Source organism: Lithobates pipiens, unplaced genomic scaffold, assembly GCF_037356315.1.
Source record: "Lithobates pipiens isolate NorthernLeopardFrog02 unplaced genomic scaffold, aLitPip1_a1.2 Scaffold_1, whole genome shotgun sequence".
Lineage (NCBI taxonomy): Eukaryota > Metazoa > Chordata > Amphibia > Anura > Ranidae > Lithobates > Lithobates pipiens.
Genome location: NW_027507685.1, coordinates 145,610,169 through 145,633,273, shown reverse-complemented (window position 1 = coordinate 145,633,273; position 23,105 = coordinate 145,610,169). Strand labels below are relative to the sequence as shown.

General features: G+C 43.5%; 1 protein-coding gene across 2 annotated transcripts in view; it reads left to right on the top strand.

The window, feature by feature from the left end:
* Positions 1–23,105, top strand: part of EXOSC2 (exosome component 2) — an 85,166-nt gene that overhangs the window by 61,429 nt on the left and 632 nt on the right. Inside the window, exons 5-8 of one of the 2 annotated variants that reach the window (XM_077478153.1) lie at positions 2,468–2,533; positions 16,765–16,833; positions 16,923–17,105; positions 19,723–19,851. In XM_077478153.1, coding sequence (XP_077334279.1) covers positions 2,468–2,533; positions 16,765–16,833; positions 16,923–17,105; positions 19,723–19,851 — 447 coding nt within the window. The remainder of the gene's footprint in view (positions 1–2,467; positions 2,534–16,764; positions 16,834–16,922; positions 17,106–19,722; positions 19,852–23,105) is intronic. The other variant, XM_077478160.1, reaches the window with a different exon arrangement.

Here is a 23,105-nt window from a genome sequence, read left to right as displayed (position 1 = left end):
TAGGTTAGTGCCAGCACCGCTAACACCCACGCGCAAAGCATACACCTCCCTTAGTGGTATAGTATCCGAACAGATCAATATCTGATCTGATCAGATCTATACTAGCGTGCCCAGCAATTTAGGGTTCTAAAAAAACGCATTGTTAGCAGGATCAATCCAGATACCTGCTAGCACCTGCGTTTTGCCCCTCTGCCCAGCCCAGCCCACCCAAGTGCAGTATCGATCGATCACTGTCACTTACAAAACACAACACACATAACTGCAGCGTTCGCAGAGTCAGGCCTGATCCCTGCGATCGCTAACAGTTTTTTTTTGTAGCGTTTTATACAGTCGCTGACAGGCTAGGTGCTTTTTTACCTGTGAGTCTCACTACTGTACCCCTAAATTTAGAGCCCAAAATGGCAGATCCCAAAATGGCAAAGCGAAGGTACACTAGTGAAGAGGCCTACACGTTTCTGAGCATGACAGATAGTGAAGAGGAAGACACTGATCTGTCAGATACTGGACAAGGTTTTGTTTTTGTTATAAAAGGTGTTGCGTCGCTACGCTGCCCGTTCCCCATTGACAACGTCATTTGTGACTAAATGCATCTGGGAAGGCACGCAGTGACGCCATCACGTTGTAGAAGGGGAGGATGGGCTCCCGAATGCCAGCTGGCTTTCTATGTTTTATTTTTCATGCTGTATCTGAATGGATGCCCATGTAAGTGCAATATTTATGTTTTAAAATAAATTTACCAAACGGTGTTATACTATGTGGGTTTCCTCTTCTTTTTGGAGCCACTGATAGCATTTTTTGGGATCGCTGAACGAGATATATATTTATGTGAATGCTGCCTTACAACTTGTGTTCATAGATCAGCTAACCACAGTGAAAGGAGGAGGATACTGAGGATTTACATACAAGGCTTTGATTAAGCTTCCATCTGGTAAGAGCACTCACTTCTTGGTGACGGGCACTCGTGTGCAATTTTTTGAGTGGAATCACTGTGGTGTTCTGATGAGGACCCCAACTGAGGATTTCTTATGGACTTTTGATGAACTTTGTTCGTTCCTTCCTCTTTAGTTGAGAAATCACAATATTCGTTATTCTTTTTCATTGAATGTATAGTGAATGTGATATTTATTTAGAACTTTCACAATTTTTTATATTTTAGGGTAGCTAATATAAATTGTTTCTTTGTTGGCGCAGCTTTTGAAATTTTTCTATTGCTTTTGGGTGTGTGTATCTCACTTATAGCTGCGGCCTTCATTTTAGATTATTGTGCATCTTCTATTGTTTCACTCAAGCGCGGTTTATTTTCTTTGTATGTTTGTTTTCATTTGGATTTGACAGACAAATTCTTGCCATAAACATACCGATCCCTCCAATCCCAATTTTACAGTCTGCAATGGTTAACATTGTCCTAAACATACGCCTCCATGTAGCAAGAAGATCTTTTGTGTTCTAGTAGGTGGCAATAAAATGTAGATAGTAGATGACACACAGTTGATAGGACACAGGTGCGTAGCCTATAACTTCATTTTTACTAAACTTTTATCCCTGGTTCTCTTACAAAAAATCAAGCTTTTTTTAAATAGTTTAACCCCTTGCCGACCAGCGCACGACGATATACGTCAGCACAATGGCACGCCTGCCCAAATGAGCGTATAGGTACGTCCACTTTAAATAGCGGCATAGTGGGGGTGCACACACCCACCGCTTACTCCGTGATCGTGCTCCACGGACTCTGTAGGGAGACTGCCATCGTGTCACGGAGTGGCAGTACGGGGAGAGGCTTAATGTAAACAAGGCATTTCCCTGTTCAACATGACAAAGATCTACTGCTCCCTGTCATCGGGAGCAGTTATCTGTCATGTTCTAGTGAGACAATCCCCCCTCCCCCCACAGTTAGAATCACTCCCTAGGACACACTTAATCCCTTGATCGCCTCCTAGTGTTTAATCCCTTCCTTGCCAGTGTCATTTACACAGTAATCAGTGCATTTATATAGCACTGATCACTGTATAGAGGACGATGGTCCCAAAATAGTGTCAAAAATGTCTGATGTGTCCGCCATAATGTTGCAGTCGCAGTTACTAATTAAAATAAGTAATAATAAAAATGCCATAAATCTATCCCCTATTTTGTAGATGCTATAACTTTTGTGCAAACCAATCAATATACGCTTATTGCTATTTTCGAAGTGGTTAAAAACAAAAACTTTAATGAATTTCTGTAAAATTTCATACACAGATATATGTAAGCAAAGTCAGTTGTTGCATTTGGCTTTTTTCCCCTTAACGAGTAATGCATGTACAGCAGTTTCTACTCCCTCATGTGCTTGGAATCACATTCTTTGGCAGTTCCCTAGCTCCAGCTTTTACACGACACAAGTTTTTTTTTTTTCTCTGGAGAGCCCCCTGGCACACTGGGACTTTATTATTATACGGTCCTCTGATTCCCCGTGTCTTGTGCTTTATTACAGAGGAGAAGGTCAGCAGAGGACGAGTTGGCAATGAGGAGCTACCTAAAGGAAGGAGACTTGATTAGTGTATCCTTTGACAGACGCCATGCTGGCACAAGATGACTTTCGGGGTGCTGTGCCAGGCAGCTGTGTCAGCTATAAATACATCCTGCCAACATATTTCTCTACATGCGACATGGCGAACTGCATGGAATTTCTACAGTTTTTACTGAACAACAGGATCTGATATGTCACAAGGAGAAGAAATAGCAGGATGCCTAATCAGTTAATATTGAGCAAAATTTAGTTGTTTGAGGGGATCTTCATTACAAATGCATGAAAGTGACAAGTTCTTCTACAGGTAGAGGTGATTTTAATTTATAAGGCAACTCTGGCTAAATAGGCTCTTAAAACGCTTTCTTCCGGAACTGTTCTACCTGCCAAAAGTTTGTACTGAAGGGTATAAGATACGTATGAGAGCTGCCAATGCTACTTTGTTTTTTTGAAGATGTGACTGTTTTCTACTTGTGTAATCACTGGCCTGAAATAAGCGTGCAGTTGGTAAAGTGTTGGGACACCTGATGTGTGTAAAGTTGTTACAGATCTGTGATTCAAGCATATAGATTACAACCCAGCAGCATGCAATATTAAAACCAAATCCGCAATTGCAGCCCCTATGTTTTAGCCTAACCGATTCCTTTTAAACTGAAACATGGAGTCTGCTGTTGTTGCTGACTGTCCTATTGACCCTTTATCTGTAAGTGGAGTGCTGAAAGGTTAAGACCCCTTTCTCACTGAGGCGCTTTTCAGACACGTTCATGCAAAAAAAAAAAAAAAAAAAAAAAAGCACATGAAAAGCTCACGAAAACCTATTTCCATTACAGTCAATGAATGCTTTCACACTGGGGCAGTGGGCTGGCAGGGCGGTAAAAAAAAAAAAAAAAACTCTCTCCATCAAATTAATGGAAAGCTCTTCAAAAGTGCCTGAAAAGCTCTTCAAAAGCACTCAAATGTTTTACTGGCAGTTTTAGAAGCACCTCAGTATGAAAGGGGCTTAAGAACCCTGTTAGATGTTTGTTGCTGTTTCTTTTTACTCTGAAGATCTATTTGTCTTGGTGAGCATTGTCACAGACAGAAAGTGATGGGTAATCTATCATTTTAGATTTGTGTCCACAGCAAGAGGTGAGGGTTAATCTTCCAGTGGGCATTCTTGTTCCAGGGACATGGGCAGGCCATAGATAATACCATTTTCTTTCCCTCCACCATGGGTTCCCCAATCAACATAGCCAATGTTGATGGAGGAAACCCATCTGCGGTTCTATTAGAACCTTCCCTGCTGGCAGAACATGTTGTTGGCTATAGGTGGTGGCACTAATCATACAAAGAAATAAAGGAGGGGCTAAAGAGGTAACAAACCTCGGGACTTTAATGGTATCGTAAGTCCCGAGGTTTGTTGCCTCTTTAGCCCCTCCTTTTTTTCTTTGTATAAAAATTTGGGATGTGGTATCTAGAGTTTGACCCCTTCATCTCACTTATTTGATGGTGGCACTAATTGTTGTTCGGTGGGGGGGGGGGGGGACAGGCAGGCCCGATTGTACACAAGTCAATTGATGGATCTCCTTGTGTGTAACCAGGGTACCCACACATTGATTGATATTCGGCTGGTCCCTGCTTACCTGGTAGAATTTCGATCCATATATGGCTGGTTCAAGAGTAGAAACTTCCTCTCCTCTGTAGAATTTTCCTGTCACTTCCTGATGTGTCTGTGTGAAATTAAGTGACTTGCTTGCTCTGAGCACTTTCTGGACACCAGCAGTGGCAGGAAGAATGCAGAGGTTGACATATCCTCCTTTTCTCTGCATATGTCTTACTGTTACTTGTCTGTAGAAAGTGCTCAGAGCCGAAAGAAGCAACCATCTCCTTGTTAACTGTTATCAGCTCAACTATGACACGATGGTATGGGACAGATTGGACCTCCATAGCTAAAGTTAGAAAGCGCCTAGTAACATGGGAAACAATGTTTCATATACTTTGTCACATAGGGGACAAGACAGTAGATTAGAATATAGAGTACATATAATAATGGTGGTGTTCTGCCTTTTGGATGGTGCCAAGTCACTAGGTGACCAACCATACTGTCCAGACAGACTGGGTCTGTGGAGGTAGCATAAAGCGGCATTTGAAATGGAACAAACTTGCTTCCAAACTCTACCCTGAACTAATAAAAAATATATATATCTTCTGTGCACTATAAAAAGGGGGTGTGTATCAATGCACCATGTGGTGTGGTGGATACACAAATAGTGAATGAGCGTGCCACGTCCTAAATTCGAGTCAAGAAAAAAACAAAGGGGGGGGGGGAGCCATGGACTTTAAATTTTGAAAGTCCATAGCCCTCCACCTTTGTTTTTTTTCTTCTGTGCACTATGTTTTGCTTTTGGTTAGAGCAACTCGTACTGAAAGACTTCAATTCCGGGTTCCCTTACCAGGAATGGCATTGGCTGCACCCGACAGCCAATCCTCCCTGGACAGGTAAGTGTTCATATATTAAAAGTCAGCAGCTACAGTATTTGTAGCTGCTGACTTTTAATTTTTTTCTTAGGAAGGCTGGACCGCCTCTTTAAGGCAGTGCTTGAGCATCGTCATTCTGGAACATGAAATGCAGACTACAAAGCATGTTTATTTGGTAATTAAGGTCATTTTAACTACCTACCAACCGGCTCATTTACATAAACGTCAGCAGTTTGAAGATGCATATCTCCGTAACGGCAGCAGATGTTACCACAACCAAGGTATCCATCTTTAGAGCCGATGGTCCTGTTTACGATAATGGTGGTCTCTGCGATGAATTCGCTGCAAGATCACCGTTTATCAGCTGCGGGAGATGTGCCCCCCCCCCCGCCACTCTCCCGCAACCTCCGCCGCTTACCGGAGCCGGCGGCAGTGGGGTAGGCGATCGGGACCTGTCCGCCGCTGTCTATGGAGACAAGTGAGGGGAAGATGGGCCCCCACTCGTCTCCATACTATAGTAGGGCGGTAAGTCTTAAAGGCATATTTCTCTGTTGTCATTTTTTCAAATGACAATTCTCTAAAATGTATCTTTGAGGGTTCTAAGTAATTTTGTAGCATAAAAGTTTTTAACTTGTAAACGCTGTGTCTGAAAAAGAGGCCCAGCCTTTAAGTGGTAAATATATAGCATGTGCCTAAAAAATTGCCCATGAAGGTTAGAGGTTTTTTTTTTTAAACAAAATGTTTTATTTTGTGTGTACACACATGTTCACTATTCTCCTTTTCCAATTTAACCGGTTCCTGACCGGCGTACGTCAGTAGAATGGAACGGGCAGGCATATTGGCGTACAGGTACGTCCATTTCTATATGCCGTCCTGCCATCGCGTGCACGCCGCCGGTGGTGCACTCGTGTGCCGATCGGGACCCCCGTTAGTCCAGTCGCGGGTCCTGCGGGCTCGATCGCCGCGGGGATACCGGCGATCGTCTCATGGGGAGGCTGAAAGGGGAGATGCCGTTGTAAACAGCATCTCCCCGTTCTGCGTAGCAACAAGTGACACTGATCTCTGCTCCATGTGATTGGAGCAGAGATCAGTGTTCACTAACACAAAGACCAGCCCCCCACAGTTAGTAACACGCCCCTAGGACACACTTAACCCCTACACTGCCACCCCCTGGTTAACGCCTTCACTGCCAGTGTCATTTACACAGGAATCAGTGCATCTGTTGAGCACTGATTGCTGTATAAATGACAGTGGTCCCAAAAAGTGTCAAAAATGTCCAATGTGTCCGCCATAATGTCGCAGTCGCAATAAAAATCGCTGATCGCTGCCATTACTAGTAAAAAAAATTATTAATAAAAATGCCATAAAACTATCCCCTATTTTGTAAACGCTATAACTTTTGCGCAAACCAATCTAATAATTGTTTGTTGCGATTTTTTTTTTTTTTTTTTACCAAAAATATGTAGAAGAATACATATCGGCCTAAACTGAGGGAAAAAGATTTTTTTTTATATATATATCTTTTGGGGGGATATTTATTATAACAAAAACTAAAAAATGTGTGTTTTTTTTCAAAATTGTCGCTCTATTTTTGTTTATAGCGCAAAAAATAAAAGCAGGGGTGATCAAATACCACCAAAAGAAATCTCTGGTAAAAAAAAAAAAGGACGTCAATTTTGTTTGGGAGCCATGTCGCACGACCGCGCAATTGTCAGTTAAAGCGACGCAGTGCCGAATCGCAAAAAGTCGTCTGGTCTTAAGCCAGCAAAATGGTCCGGTCTGAAAGTGGTTAAAGTGACTCCTCAGATGTTAAAGGATAATGGTACTAATAAAGTATTTTGGGGCAGAAATGCAGACTAGCTAATTACTGGTGACATGTAAACATAAGACAATGCCTGGACTTGTCACATCCAGTGTCATTTTAGCACCAGCTGGTATGTGGTGTCTTCAGCACTTGGCAAGTGGAAATGGCTGTGGTCTGTTCATCCCTACTCACACCTAGCATGAACATGGAATCCGAGGAGGTAGAACCTATCACTTCTTGCCTCATACTGAAGAATGTAAAGCACATAACAGATCCCCTCTCTGTGTACTCTATACAAGTGTACTGTGGGCATGCAAGGAGACCTTAATAGTTGAGGCTGCCACAGGCTGACCCCAGCATGTATGCTCTTCCAGGTATTGTCTGGTGCTTACACTTGTAAAAGATTTTTCTTTTTTATTTGGCTCAAAATACAATATACAGTTGTGCGCATAAGTTTACAAACCCTGGCAGAATTTATGATTTCTTGGCCATTTCTCAGAGAATATAAATAACACAAAAACTTTTCTTTCACTCATGGTTAGGCCCCTTTCACACTGGGGCGGTGCGGCCGTCGGCGCTTTACTGTCGTTTTAGCGGCGGTCTGCGGGCGCTAGCGGGGTGGTTTTAACCCCCGCTAGCGGCCGAAAAAGGGTTAAAACCTCCCGCAAATCGCCGCTGCAGCGGCGCTTTGCCGGCGGTATTGTCGCGCTGTCCCATTGATTTCAATGGGTAGGAGCGGTTTAGGAGCGGTGAATATTCACCGCTCCAAAGATGCGGCTAGCAGGACTTTTTTCACCATCCTGCCAGCGCACCACTTCAGTGTGAAAGCCCTCCGGCTTTCACACTGGAGTGAAAGGGGCCGGTTTTTTCAGGCGCTACACAGGCGCTATTTTTAGCGCTGTAACGCCTAAAAACCGCCCCAGTGTGAAAGGGGCCTTAGTGTTTGGCTGAAGCCATTTATTATCAATCAAATGTGTTTACTCTTTTTATATCATAATGGCAACAGAAACTACCCAAATTCCCCTGATCAAAAGTTTACACACCCCATTTCTTAATATCGTGTATTGCCCTCTTTAACATCAATGACAACTTGAAGTCTTTTGTGGTATTTGTGGATGAGGCTCTTTATCTTCTCAGATGGTAAAGCAGCCCATTGCTCTTGGCAAAAAGCCTCCAGTTCCGGTAAATTCTTGGGCTGTCTTGCATGAGCTGCATGTTTTCAGATCTCCCCAGGGTGGAGAGAGTCTCAAATGATATTGAGGACAGGAGACTGAGATAGCCACTCCAGAACCTTCACTTTATTCTGCTCTAGCCTATGACAGGTCGACTAGGCCTTGCATTTTGGATCATTGTCATGTTGGAATGTCCAAGTACGTCCCATACGCAGCTTCCTGGCAGATGAATATATTTTTTGATAACGTACTGCATTTATCTTGCCAACAATTTTGACCAAATTTCCTGTGCCTTTGTAGCTCACACATCCCCAAAACAACTGCGATCCACCCCTGTGTTTCACAGTAGGAATGGTTCACCTTTCATCATAGGCCTTGTAGCATTTATGGTTGTGACCAAAAAGCAAAATTTTGCTTTCATCACTCCAAATGGCTTTGTGCCAGAAGGTTTGAGGTGTGTCTGTGCTGTTTGGCGTATTGTAAACTGGATACTTTGTGGCATTTGCGAAGTAATGGCTTTCTTCTGGCGACTCGACCATGCAGCCCATCTTTCTTCAAGTTCCTCCTTATTGTGCATCTTGAAAAGGCCACACCACATGTTTTCAGAGAGTCCTGTATTTCACCTGAAGTTATTTGTGGGTTTTTATTTGCATCTTGAACAATTTTCTTGGCAGTTGTGGCTGAAATTTTAGTTGGTCTACCAGACCGTGGTTTGGTTTCAACAGAACCCCTCATTTTCCACTTCTTCATTACAGTTTGAACACTGCTGATTGGCATTCTCACTTCCTTGGATATCTTTTTATATCCCTTTTCTGTTTTATACAGTTCAACTACCTTTTCCCACAGATCCTTTGACAATTATTTTCTTTTCCCCATGACTCAGAATCCAGAAACTCAGTGCAGCACTGAATGAAAGATGCAAGGATCTGTCAGGAGTCTATAAACTCATTAACCTTTTATATACACACACACACACACACACACACTAATTACAAGCAAACAGATCACAGGTGAGGATGGTTACCTTTTAATAGCCATTCAAACCCCCTTGTGTCAACTTGTGTGCATGTTATCAGGCCAAAATCACCAGGGTATGTAAACTCTTGATCAGGGTCATTTGGGTAATTTCTGTTGGCATTATGATTTAAAAAGCGTAAACACAGTTGATTGATAATAAATGGCTTCAGCCAAACACTAACCGTAAGTTAAAATGTCTTTGTGTTGTTCATATTCTCTGCCAAATGGCCAAGAAATCATAAATTCTGCCAGGGTATGTAAACTTTGGAGCACAACTGTATGCACAATTATCCTTGAACTTATATTATCAGTTTTTATAGATGGGGATAAAAAAATAATAAAAAGGTTGAAATACCTTCCTTTTCTTTAGAAATTTCTGCTGTAGGGTCTTTCTAAATCTGGTCACATGCCTTTTAAAATGATTTTTGAGTTGGTGTTCTGAACTAGGATTGTCCTCTTTTTAGCTGACCAAATGCATAGGTGTTTGGAGGTTGCAAAAAGCAGCATTTACCCCCAGGAAAGTCTTGTCATCTCTTTTTTAATTATATTTTAATTAAGTATAGCGATGCCAAGTAATGCAGTGCTTTACATATATATTGTACATTCACATCAGTCCCTGCCTTCAAGGAGTTTACAGTCAAAGGTCCTTAACCACCTCCCGCCCGCCCTATAGCCGAATGACGGCCGTAGAGCGGGCGGTTTCGTCCGGGTGGCCGTCCCTGGACGTCCTTGTGTTTACTTCCGCAATGCGCGCCGCCGCGGGCGCGCATCGCGGAAGTTTTGTGCTTTTTGTGCTCGCCGTGTCTCCCGGAGACAGGCAAACATAGATCGCCGTGAACGGCCAATCAAAGCGGCCGTTCACAGCGTGATCGCAGCTGCCAATGGGAGATGATCTCAAATGTAAACATATGAGATCATCTCCCATTGCCGTGTCTCTCCCTCCTCACACAGAGACAGCGTGTGAGGAGAGAGAGGATCTGTGAGTGACATTTTTTTACTGTGACTAAAATCTGTCAGCCCCAGTGCCACCTGCCAGTGCCGTCAGCTCCAGTGCCGCCAGTGACACCTGCCAGTGCCACCCGCCAGCCCCAGTGCTGTCAGCCCCAGTGCCGCCAGTGCCATCTGCCAGCCGCAGTGCCATCTGCCAGACCCATTTGCCAGAGCAAATAGCCAGCCCCATCTGCCAGCCCCATCTGCCTCCAGTGCCATTTGTCAGTGCCACGTGTTGTCAGTGCCACGTCAGTGTCACCTGCCACATCAGCGTCACCTGTCAGTGTCATCTGCCAGATCAGCGTCACCTGTCAGTGTCATCTGCCAGATCAGCGTCACCTGTCAGTGTCATCTGCCAGATCAGCGTCACCTGTCAGTGTCATCTGCCAGATCAGCGTCACCTGTCAGTGTCATCTGCCAGATCAGCGTCACCTGTCAGTGTCATCTGCCAGATCAGCGTCACCTGTCAGTGTCATCTGCCAGATCAGCGTCACCTGTCAGTGTCATCTGCCAGATCAGCGTCACCTGTCAGTGTCATCTGCCAGATCAGCGTCACCTGTCTGTGACATTTTTATTGATCACAAATGGCACTAAGATTATATTCAGCTGAGGAGGCATATGATATTCTTGCAGCCGACGAGAGCAACGGGGAGGTTTCCGCTTCGGATTCCTCCTCATATTCAGATTCTGAGTCTGACGTGGACTACGAGCCTGTCCTCAGCAGCGGTACCATTACAGCCTCAGAGGAGGAAGATGATAGTCCGCCCGTCAGACAAAGGCGCACTGGTGAGGAGGCGGTACCATCCACCGGCAACCCAGTGCCATCCACCGGCACCACAGTACCTCGGCAAAGGCCAAGTACCAGTGTGTCAACTCGGCCCCAAAGGGTTAGGTCCCATGCCAGCCTTCCCTATTCCCTCCAGAACCCCTTGTGGCTTCCTCCTAACTCAGGAGAAGCTAACGTTCCCCCTTTCACTGCCAACCCAGGAGTCCAGGTGGACACACACAATTTTTCCCTGATGGACTTTTTCCACCTAATTTTTACAGAGGACATGCTTGAATCCATTGTGGTCCAGTCCACCCTATATGCCCAAAAATTTATTGAAAGCAACCAAACGTCCTCTTATGCCCGTCCCTACGAGTGGAGAGCCCTAACAGTGGAGGAGTTTAAAAAATTTTTGGGCCTCACATTTTGTATGGGACTAAACAATAAAAATGAAATACGTGCATATTGGTCATCCCGCCCCATCTATCACATGCCCATCTTTTGCTCAATAATTCCCCGGACCAGATATCTAATGATAATGAGATTCCTACACTTTAACGACAATACCCAGTGCCTTCCCCGGAATGACCCAAATTTTGATAAACTTTACAAAATTCGGCCGCTAATAAATTCTTTTTCTGAGATCTTCCCCCAGTTGTTTACCCCAGACCAACACATGTGTGGATGAGTCCCTGATCAAATTTTCTGGCAGGCTGGGCCTAAAGCAATTTATTCCCTCCAAAAGGGCCCGCTATGGGGTGAAGATGTATAAATTGTGTGACCGAGCCACAGGGTATACATATTCCTTCATGGTATACGAAGGGAAGGACACCCAGCTACATCCCCCTAATTGCCCCGAATACATCGGATCGAGTGGGAAAGTTGTTTGGGAACTCATAAACCCACTCCTGGAGAAAGGCTACCCTCTTTATGTGGATAATTTTTATACAAGTTTACCCCTGTTCCGCAACCTCCATAGAAAGCAAACTCCAGCATGTGGCACCGTAAGAACGAACCGGAAGGGCTTTCCTCAAAGCCTCGTCAACAAAAGGTTAAGAAAAGGTGAAGCGGCGAGTTTACGGAACGAGGAAATTTTGGCTGTGAAGTGGAGGGACAGAAGGGATGTGTACATGCTTTCTTCGATCCACAACAACACTTTTGTTGAGATCACCAGGAGGGATGGCCCAATACAAAAACCCACTTGTATCCATGAGTACAACATGTTCATGGGGGGTGTCTACTTGAACGACCAGATGCTCGAACCCTACCTTGCCACGAGAAGAACATAAAAGTGGTATAAAAAAATTTCAATTTATTTCTTTAATTTGGCCATATACAACACGTATGTAATCTATCGTAAATCCACAGAAAGACCCATACCCTTCCTTGGCTACCAGGAGGAAATCGTCACTGCCCTTTCTATACCCCAACGGCCCACCACAAAACATTCGATCCGATGCAATTAGCAGACTCTCTGAACGCCACTTTCCTGATAAAATCCCTCCCAGACCAACAGGCCGAAGACATCAGAAAAAATGTCGGGTGTGCAGCAAACGAGGATTGAGAAGAGACACCACTTATCATTGTGCCCAATGCCCTTCCCAACCAGGCCTCTGCATAGGTGACTGTTTCCGCCGTTACCATACTTCAGTGAATTATTAGTGAAGTATGGTAACCATAACCCTCACTTCCTGCCATTTACCTTCACACCCCTTATGCCTCTGCTTGCTCTGTAACTGACCCTGGCTAGTTATTCGACCACGCTTCTGCCTACTGATTCTGTTTATGCCTCTGCCTGATCTGGAACTGACCCTGGACTGTTATTCGACCACGCTTCTGCCTACTGATTCTGTACATACCTCTGCCTGATCTGGATTTGACCCTGGACTGTTTGACCATGCCTTTTGCCTGCCTCTTGGACTGATCTTGTACCCTCTCAGCGGACTAGTGGGATTCATAACAGGGGTCTCACATATGTGAGGGGCTCCAGAATAGTTTTTTTGGATGAAGAAGACAATTTCCTTTGTTTTCTCATTCCTAGATTAGGGTCTGGAGACTCGGAGGCTTCAAAGAGATTTGGGTGGGAGAAGCCTCTACTCCTATCCCCATTCTGTCCTGAACAAGGCCCTACTTCTGCCTGCTGCCTGTAGGACCTATACCATCATGCCTCTGCCTGTCGCATGAACTGACCACACCACATGGATGGATCATGTTCCTGCCTACTACCAGGACCAATATTTTGGCAATGCTGACGATCTCTGCCTGCGCTGACCTTGGACTGTATATGGACAGTATTCCTGCCTGCTGCCAATATTGACTATGGACAGTATACCTGCCTGTTGCCTGGAAAATTGTGTTCACTTTTGCTGACCAAGTCCCTGCCTGCTGCCTGGACCAGTGGTATCATCCTGTGGACAACTGCGCTGCTAAAACCACAGGTAATCTTTTGTTTACTCTTTTCTCAGCAGAATGTATTTTGGGGTGTAATTCTTGGTATGTGCATGCTATGTGTCCCTGGAACACCTGATGGTGTTCCTTGCATGTTGGGCCTCTGTATGTGGCCAAGCTGTGTAAAAGTCTCACACATTTGGTATTGCCATACTCAGGAGGAGTAGCAGAACGTATTTTGGGGTGTCATTTTTGCTATGTACATGCTATGTGTTGGAAATATCTTATAAATGGACAACTTTGCGTTAAAAAAAAAAAAAGCGTTTTAATTTTTTTCCACATTTTCCCGAAACTTCTGGAAAAAAATAAACCATTCAAAAGACTCAATATGCCTCATAGATTATACATTGGGGTGTTAGCTTTCCAAAATGGGGTCACTTTGTGGGCATTTCCATTGTCCTGGTGCTCCAGGGCCTTCAAAACTGAAATACAGTTAGGGCCATAAATATTTGGACAGTGACACAAGTTTTGTTGTTTTAGCTGTTTACAAAAACATGTTCAGAAATACAATTATATATATAATATGGGCTGAAAGTGCACACTCCCAGCTGCAATATGAGTTTCCACATCCAAATCGGAGAAAGGGTTTAGGAATCATAGCTCTGTAATGCATAGCCTCCTCTTTTTCAAGGGACCAAAAGTAATTGGACAATGGACTCTAAGGGCTGCAATTAACTCTGAAGGCGTCTCCCTCGTTAACCTGTAATCAATGAAGTAGTTAAAAGGTCTGGGGTTGATTCCAGGTGTGTGGTTTTGCATTTGGAAGCTGTTGCTGTGACCAGACAACATGCGGTCAAAGGAACTCTCAATTGAGGTGAAGCAGAACATCCTGAGGCTGAAAAAAAAGAAAAAATCCATCAGAGAGATGGCAGACATGCTTGGAGTAGCAAAATCAACAGTCTGGTACATTCTGAGAAAAAAGGAATTGACTGGTGAGCTTGGGAACTCAAAAAGGGCTGGGCGTCCACGGAAGACAACAGTGGTGGATGATCGCCGCATACTTTGGTGAAGAAGAACCCGTTCACAACATCAACTGAAGTCCAGAACACTCTCAGGGAAGTAGGTGTATCTGTCTCTAAGTCAACAGTAAAGAGAAGACTCCATGAAAGTAAATACAAAGGGTTCACATGTAGATGCAAACCATTCATCAATTCCAAAAATAGACAGGCCAGAGTTAAATTTGCCCAAAAACACCTCAAGAAGCCAGCTCAGTTCTGGAAAAGTATTCTATGGACAGATGAGACAAAGATCAACCTGTACCAGAATGATGGGAAGAAAAAAGTTTGGAGAAGAAAGGGAACGGCACATGATCCAAGGCACACCACATCCTCTGTAAAACATGGTGGAGGCAACGTGATGGCATGGGCATGCATGGCTTTCAATGGCACTGGGTCACTTGTGTTTATTGATGACATAACAGCAGACAAGAGTAGCCGGATGAATTCTGAAGTGTACCGGGATATACTTTCAGCCCAGATTCAGCCAAATGGTGCAAAGTTGATCGGACGGCGCTTCATAGTACAGATGGACAATGACCCCAAGCATACAGCCAAAGCTACCCAGGAGTTCATGAGTGCAAAAAAGTGGAACATTCTGCAATGGCCAAGTCAATCACCAGATCTTAACCCAATTGAGCATGCATTTCACTTGCTCAAATCCAGACTTAAGACGGAAAGAACCACAAACAAGCAAGACCTGAAGGCTGCGGCTGGAAAGGCCTGGCAAAGCATTAAGAAGGAGGAAACCCAGCGTTTGGTGATGTCCATGGGTTCCAGACTTAAGGCAGTGATTGCCTCCAAAGGATTTGCAACAAAATATTGAATAAATAAATATTTTGTTTGGGTTATGTTTATTTGTCCAATTACTTTTGAGCTCCTAAAATGTGGAGTGTTTGTAAAGAAATGTGTACAATTCCTACATTTTCTATCAGGTATTTTTGTACAACCCTTCAAATTAAACGTTACAATCTGCACTTGAATTCTGTTGTAGAGGTTTCATTTCAAATCCAATGCGGTGGCATGCAGAGCCCAACTTGCGAAAATTGTGTCACTGTCCAAATATTTATGGCCCTAACTGTAGGTGGTTGAGAAATAAGATGTGTAATTTATGCTCCTAGAACGCCTGATGGTGCTATTGCAATATTGGGCCTCTGTATGTGGCCAGGCTGTGTAAAAGTCTCACACATTTGGTATCGTTATACTCAGGAGGAGTAGTAGAACGTATTTTGGGGTGTCATTTTTGCTATATACATGCTATGTGTTGGAAATATCTTATAAATGGACAACTTTGCGTAAAAAAAAATGCGTTTTCATTTTTTTTCCACATTTTCCCAAAACTTCTGGAAAAAAAATGAACCATTCAAACGACTCAATATGCCTCATAGATTATACGTTGGGGTGTTAGCTTTCCAAAATGGGGTCACTTTGTGGGCATTTCCATTGTCCTGTTGCTCCAGGGCCTTCAAAACTGTAATGGGTGGTTGAGAAATAAGATGTGTAATTTATGCTCCTAGAACGCCTGATGGTGCTATTTCAATATTGGGCCTCTGTATGTGGCCAGGCTGTGTAAAAGTCTCACACATTTAATATCGTTATACTCAGGAGGAGTAGCAGAACGTATTTTGGGGTGTCATTTGTGGTATACACATGCCATGTGAGAGAAATAACCTATTACATTGAAAATTTTGTGAGGAAAAAAAAAAAAAAAAATCTTCATTTTGCAAAGAATTGTGAGAAAAAGATGACAACATCAAAAACCTCACCATGCATCTTAGTAAATACCTTGGAATGTCTACTTTCAAAAAAGGGGTCATTTGGGGGGTATTTGTACTTTCCTGGCTTGTTCTGGTCGCAGGAAATGAGATAGGCCACCAGTACATCAGGTGTGATCAATTTTTTATGATTCGCACCACAGCTTGTAGACTCTCTAACTTTCACAAAGACCAAATAATATCCACTAATTTGGGTTATTTTTACCAAAGATATGTAGCAGTATAAATTGTGGCCAAAATTTATGAAAAAAAAATTATAATTTGCAAAATTTTATCACAGAAACAAAGAAATATGCGTTTTTTTTTTTTCAAAATTTTCGGTCTTTTTTCATTTATAGCGCAAAAAATTAAAATCCCAGAGGTGATCAAATAACACCAAAAGAAAGCTCTATTTGTGGGAAAAAAATGACACAAAATTCATTTGGGTACAGTGTTGCATGACTGAGTAATTGTCATTCAAAGTGTGAGAGCACTAAAAGCTGAAAATTGGTCTGGGCAGGAAGGGTGTTTAAGTGCCCAGTAAGCAAGTGATTAAATAACTTATTTTTACATTCATGGGCAACCTACCAGTAAGTATGTCTGGGGTGTGGGAGCAAATCCAGGCAAGCAGTGAACATGCAAACTCCAGGCAGGTAGGGCTTTGGTTGGTATTCAAACCTAGAACCATAGTGCTAATAGACAAAAGTGCACTTTGCCACTGTGCTTTACCCATTGTACCCAGGCTGATAATTTACCTTTGTTACCATTAGAGTAAGTCCTGTCTTCTCTGTAAGAGGTCACTGTAAATAATGTTTTTCATTTGTTAGCACTTAGCTTGTTTCTTCCTTAACACACTCTCAGGCCGAGGTCCAGGCGGTGTACTCTGATGGTGCATTATCACTGCACACTCGCAGCCTCAAGTATGGCAAGGTATGAGGTGTTGGCAACAATGTGTATGCGATCTTTGCTTTTGACAAATATATTACCTTTGGCAATCCCTTTTTTGTTTTTTCTTCTAGCTTGGACAAGGGGTCCTGGTTCAAGTATCCCCTTCATTGATAAAGAGAAGGAAGACTCACTTTCACAATCTTACCTGTGGAGCCTCCATCATCCTGGGAAACAATGGCTTCATCTGGCTGAACCCCACTCCTCTGGGGGTTGAAGAGGAAGCGGGAGCAGGGGGGTTTGTTACGAATTTGGAGGTAATCCACTGATATTTTAAATGCCAGCCTAACTTGTTTTCTTTTCAAATAAACACCAGTCAGCAGGCAAGAGAATGTCATGGGAATTAAAAAGAATCTGTCACAAAATGGTAAAATCATTAGCCACTGCTCTAGTAGCTGGTGACATTTGCTCACTTTTTTCCTAGAAGTACTGATCTAAATCGCTGTAGTCTTGATGTTAAAAGGCAACCCCATCAAGTAGTGACATGTCCGTTCTATTTAAGATTAGGCACAGAATTCTCAGCTCTATCAAGCTGCCACACAATTCTCCAGTGGGATTATACCATAAGTAATAGAGTTCTGTGGCAAGAGGGAATTAGGAAAGATGTACCTTTTAAAACAAAGCCCTCCAGCAGCGCTCTGTCACCTCGGACAGGGCTTCCATTTTCCCCCCATATTTCTGGCAGGTTTCCAGGAACTACCCATGTGAATGGCCATGCTGCAATGATGTCACTCCCACGCATTGGAGTTGTGATTGCGGCACAGCACTCCGAATGGACTGCATACTCGGTATACCATCCATTCAGAGCCCAGTGCACATAAGCTGGTGATGTCACCGGCTGCAGAAATAGTAAATGTCTCCTAAACGGTGCACATTTAGCATATATTCCTTGTACCTACAGGTAAGCTTTATTATAGGCCTACCTGTAGGTGCAAGCCACCAAACAGTGTTTACTAACGCTGGAGCTGCAGGATCACGTGACCTGACAGGAGCATATAAAAAAACAATAAGTACACAAACCTTTTTTATTCTGGTTAGACAGGATAGCTAGGAGGAGGAAGAGAGAGTTTTTAAGAATAGTTAGACTTGGGCTTTTCTTCCACTTTTACCCATTGGTTCACACTTGGAATTGTTTATATATTTCAGTTGAAGTTTCTTTAAAGCTTAGCCACACAGTTCAGCCAAGTAAGTCTTGCTGTCTGGCCCCTTCCTAGCAGTTGTGGAGGGACAAGAGCATGCGAGTGTTAAAAACTATAAAGATCTCAAAGATCAGAGCTTCCTAGCTCCTCTATGGTTTCCGCAGTTGTAATATATAAGTGTGTAGATTGAAGCCCTGAATGCAAGTTTCTAAATATACATCCCTATCTATTTCTGGATCATTCTGAGAGGTGAAAAACATAATGCAGAGACTGACTCAATGAGCATAGAAGAGACACTGACCACTAATGTGGACCTAGCGTCAAATCACATTTTGCACATTAAGTACATGTCTACCAAATAGTGCAAGTATTATTTACAGATGTACACATTTGGAGGAATGAACAGTGTGGTGCAGGCTTTGGGTTAGTGCTGCAGGCACCACTCCTCTAAGCTGAGAAAATGGAGCAGATCCTTCTGCTAATTAACAAAAGGGGGCTCAAGCCTTTTTGTTAATATGGAAAGATCTGCTTGTTCTAGGCTTCTTTGACACTAGGCAACTCCAAAGTTGCGTGATTTGTAGTACAGCTTTGGGGCCCAACTGTGATATCACTTTAAGACTTTTCTACTCTGCATTGAATTTGTCAAAGTCAGATCACAGTAGTGCAGGGGCCTTTTCTGTAGTCAGTGACTTCAGTAGTGTTGTTTGAAACTGTTTGTTCTCATAGAGATGCATTACATTTTGCATATCCTTCGACTTGGGGTCGCACAAGTGTGAAAGGAGCCTTATGCTGTTCAGCTGTAGCTGCGTGTTCTGATCACCCTTTATACTCCGCTGAGTACAGGAGGTTAGAGGAGGGTTCTTTTGCTCATGTGGTTTGATTACTCTAAGCAAAGAGAGAGATGTGAGCTGCCTGACGCATCCCGTATGCCAGGTCAGACTAGGCAGGGATCTGTGTTATTTTTCTATACTGAAAACTGTCACAATACCTTTGTTAATTTTGTAGTGTACCCTGCACCAGTTTCTATTTTACTCTGTGATAAAAACTGCAGAAGGTGGAGCAAATGGACCTGAAACAGGTTAATATGGCACACGTATCAAACAACCATTTCCTGCCCCATTATAATGGCACATAAATCCTTTTTTCCTTAAAGATGTTATTTGAGAGATGGATGGATTATGGAATCCCCATGCCTGTCTGTTCTTGGCTGTGCTTACAAATTACACTAATCGTCTCCTACTTGCTCATGCTTCCTATAGATTTCTATTAGTGCATCCATTTGTGGTGCGTCTTTTGAAATTGTACCAAAGATGCAGCATGCAGGACTTTTGGTGCACTTTCTGAAAACGCATCAGAAATGCAGAAGCCTGTGGGAAAATGCAGGTAACCTGCATGAAAACCACGGCTATGCTGCACTGCAAGCACACTGTGTTTAAACCACAGCACACCAGTGTGAACCCAGCATAAAGCCTCTAATCTTGATACTTGCTTTAGTGTTGCAGTCTGATCACTAGGGGATGATATTGAGAAAATGTTTTTGTCTGCCAACAGCAGACTGATGACAATATCTGAGCCTTGACAGTCACTGACTGGAGCTTTAAAACAGCTTTTTATGATAAAATTTGAAGATTTCCTTAAAAATACTATTGTTTATTGTGGTATGACATATCAGTAGATTCATGCAGACCAGTCATTGTGGATTTTTTTTAACCTTTTTTTTTTTTTTTTTTTTTAGCCTGTATCATTATCTGACCGGGAAGTGATTTCACGGCTGAGAAATTGCATCCTGGCGCTAGCTGCTCAGAAGATGTTACTATATGACACCAGTGTCCTGTACTGCTATGAAGCATCTTTAACCCACCAGGTGTGTCTCTCACACAGTCTCTGCCTTGCTTTGAACCTTAGTAATATTTTACATTTGGGGCAGTGAAATGTTAAAGGGGGACAAAGTCCACCTGTTTCTTATTGCTTATTAAGGTCACGATTTTCCAGTACAATTTTTTAGGAGTGCATCGAATGGGTTTTTTGGTGCCGATACCGAAAATGAAAAATACACTAGGCCGAAAACCGATACCGAAACTGACCGATACCGAAAATGACTGTTTTTAAAAAATATTTTTATACAGGAGATGGTCAGAGACTGGGAACATGGTACAGGAGATGGTCAGAGACTGGGAACATGGTACAGGAGATGGTCAGAGACTGAGGACATGGTACAGGAGATGGTCAGAGACTGAGGACATGGTACAGGAGATGGTCAGAGACTGGGGACATGGTACAGGAGGTGGTCAGAGACTGGGGACATGGTACAGGAGGTGGTCAGAGACTGGCGACATGGTAAGGGAGATTGTCAGAGACTGGCGACATGGTAAGGGAGATTGTCAGAGACTGGCGACATGGTAAGGGAGATGGTCAGAGACTGGCGACATGGTAAGGGAGATGGTCAGAGACTGGCGACATGGTAAGGGAGATTGTCAGAGACTGGCGACATGGTAAGGGAGATTGTCAGAGACTGGCGACATGGTAAGGGAGATGGTCAGAGACTGGCGACATGGTACGGGAGATGGTCAGAGACTGGCGACATGGTACGGGAGGTGGTCAGAGACTGGCGACATGGTACGGGAGGTGGTCAGAGACTGGCGACATGGTACGGGAGGTGGTCAGAGACTGGCGACATGGTACGGGAGGTGGTCAGAGACTGGCGACATGGTACGGGAGGTGGTCAGAGACTGGCGACATGGTACGGGAGGTGGTCAGAGACTGGCGACATGGTACGGGAGGTGGTCAGAGACTGGCGACATGGTACGGGAGGTGGTCAGAGACTGGCGACATGGTACGGGAGGTGGTCAGAGACTGGCGACATGGTACAGGAGATAAGTGTGTTGCCCCAGTGCAGCCAGTGATGCCCCCTGTGCAACGAAGAGAGAGGAGAGCCGCCTCCGCCGTCTGGTTCAATAGAGCGCCGGGAACGTCACAGCTTTCATTTCAATAGCTGTGTGTTCCCTGTCGTGTGCCATCACATACAGCTCCTCCCCCTTGTCCGGGCACTTTGATAGACAGATCACCCATCCAATCTGGACGTTATCGGCCGTTTTTAACCTTCGGAAAATTGCCGAAAAGGGCATTTTCGGCCGATATGTTTTCGGCGGCCGAAATTTCGGTGCATCCCTACAATTTTTATATTTTTTCCCTTGCAGGCAGTTTTTGATTCTGTCGGTGAACCCCAAACATCATGGCTGCTTTACCACTGGGATTTCGAGTCTATGGATTTACATTTAATAACCTGGGAAGCCTCCCGTTTGCGTTTACCATTACATCCCAGAACTCTACCTGACTTTTATGTGCTGTCTAAACACTTGCCCCACCCATTACATTTGTGCGTAATTGAATTCTACAAGAGCTGCAGATTAAATGTGATATTGGCCAACCTTTTCTATTTTAGGAGCCAGTATAGACCCTACCTCCTGAAAGCATGATGTGAATTTTCATTTGTTGTGCAGAGAATGGGGGGTATTAGATGTAAAGAAGGATCAGAAAGTTAACACTAGGCATATCTTGATTTCTTTAGTGTACAAAATATGGACTGAATACAAATGTGGTTTCCTGATTTTGTTCACAATTTATACTAAACTGCACATTGCGTTGTAAGGTCTTTTAATATGATTTTAATAATTGTTTTAAGAAGCCTGCTGTTTACAGAGCTGAAGAGCTTAAGCTCAAATTTACACATGTGGGAAGAGCTGGTAATACTTACTCCATATGAAATGTTTGTGCAATGGGATTGCATGTGTTGTATAGCACAAATGGCCAAGAACCCATTGGTTCAATTGCATTGCATGTGTTGTATAGCACAAATGGCCAAGAACCCATTGGTTCAAAAACTTAAATTTAACTACTTGCTACCCAGGCCAATTCTGACTCTACGCTCCTATATGTTAAAATCATCAATTTTTTTTGCTAGAAAATTGCTCAGAACCCCCAAACATATGTTTTTTTTTTATCAGAGAGCCTAGGGAATAAAATGGTCGACTTTTTATCTCACACGGTATTTGAGCGGTACTTTTGCAAACGCTTTTTGGAATTTACATTTGTGGATGCGACCTACGTATGCATTCACTTGTGCGCCCATAACCGCGGGGACACTTTAAATTTTTATTTATTTTTATATGTTTTTATTTTTCTATTTAGACACTTTTTTTCTTTTTTTTCACTTTTATTTCTTCTACAAGGAATGTAAACATCCCTTGTAATAGGAATACTGCGAGAAAGGTCCTCTTTACAGAGAGATCTGGGGTCAAAAAGTACCCACATCTCACCTCTAGGCTGAGAAGCCTGAGGAAGAAAAAAAGATTCTGGCTTCCCAGCCGAGGCAGTGAATTTTTTTTAAATGTAGAGGCCGGGCATAACCTCATAACATCACGCCTGGTCTCCGAAAGATCATAGAGATGTCCAGAGGCCATCTGGCCCGCTGGATTTTCTATGGTCAACTTCCAGCATGGAGTCCTTCTCTGGCTTGCCAATTGTATGGACGAGCCGGGAGAAGCTCCAGAGGACGGCGAGGGGGGGGGGGGGGGAGTCCCCTTCTGCTGCCTGTAAGAACGATCAAGCAGCTGAACCGCTGCTATGATCTTATGGTGAAGCAAATCGCTGGCTCTAAAAGAAAATATATGAATGATGCCTGTAGCTGCAGGCATCATTCAGATATCCCCATTAAGTCAATGGAGTCATATGACATCGTTGGGCGGGGAGTGGTTAAAAAAAACGTAAAATAAATTTACCCAGAACCATTATAGTTACAAATTAAATATATTCAGTGGGGTCAGAAAGCAAATGTACAGCAAATGGCTCTTGTATCACTAGGCTACTGCAGTCCTGAGATTTACAGTGCCTCTACTCCACCCACAAAGCTGTAATGAAGATTTAAAACATCTTCTCTGTGGAGATCTCCTGTGTGTTTTTTTTTTTTTTAACTGCGCAGAATTCATGGTTTGGGAGCAAGAAGAATACAAAGCTAGAGTGCCCTAGAGAACAAGCTGGCATATGACTCAATTTGCTAGTGACCATGCAAAATGTTATCGTCCCTTGGGTGATCTTGGCCTTTAAAGCTTGGTATTGCTG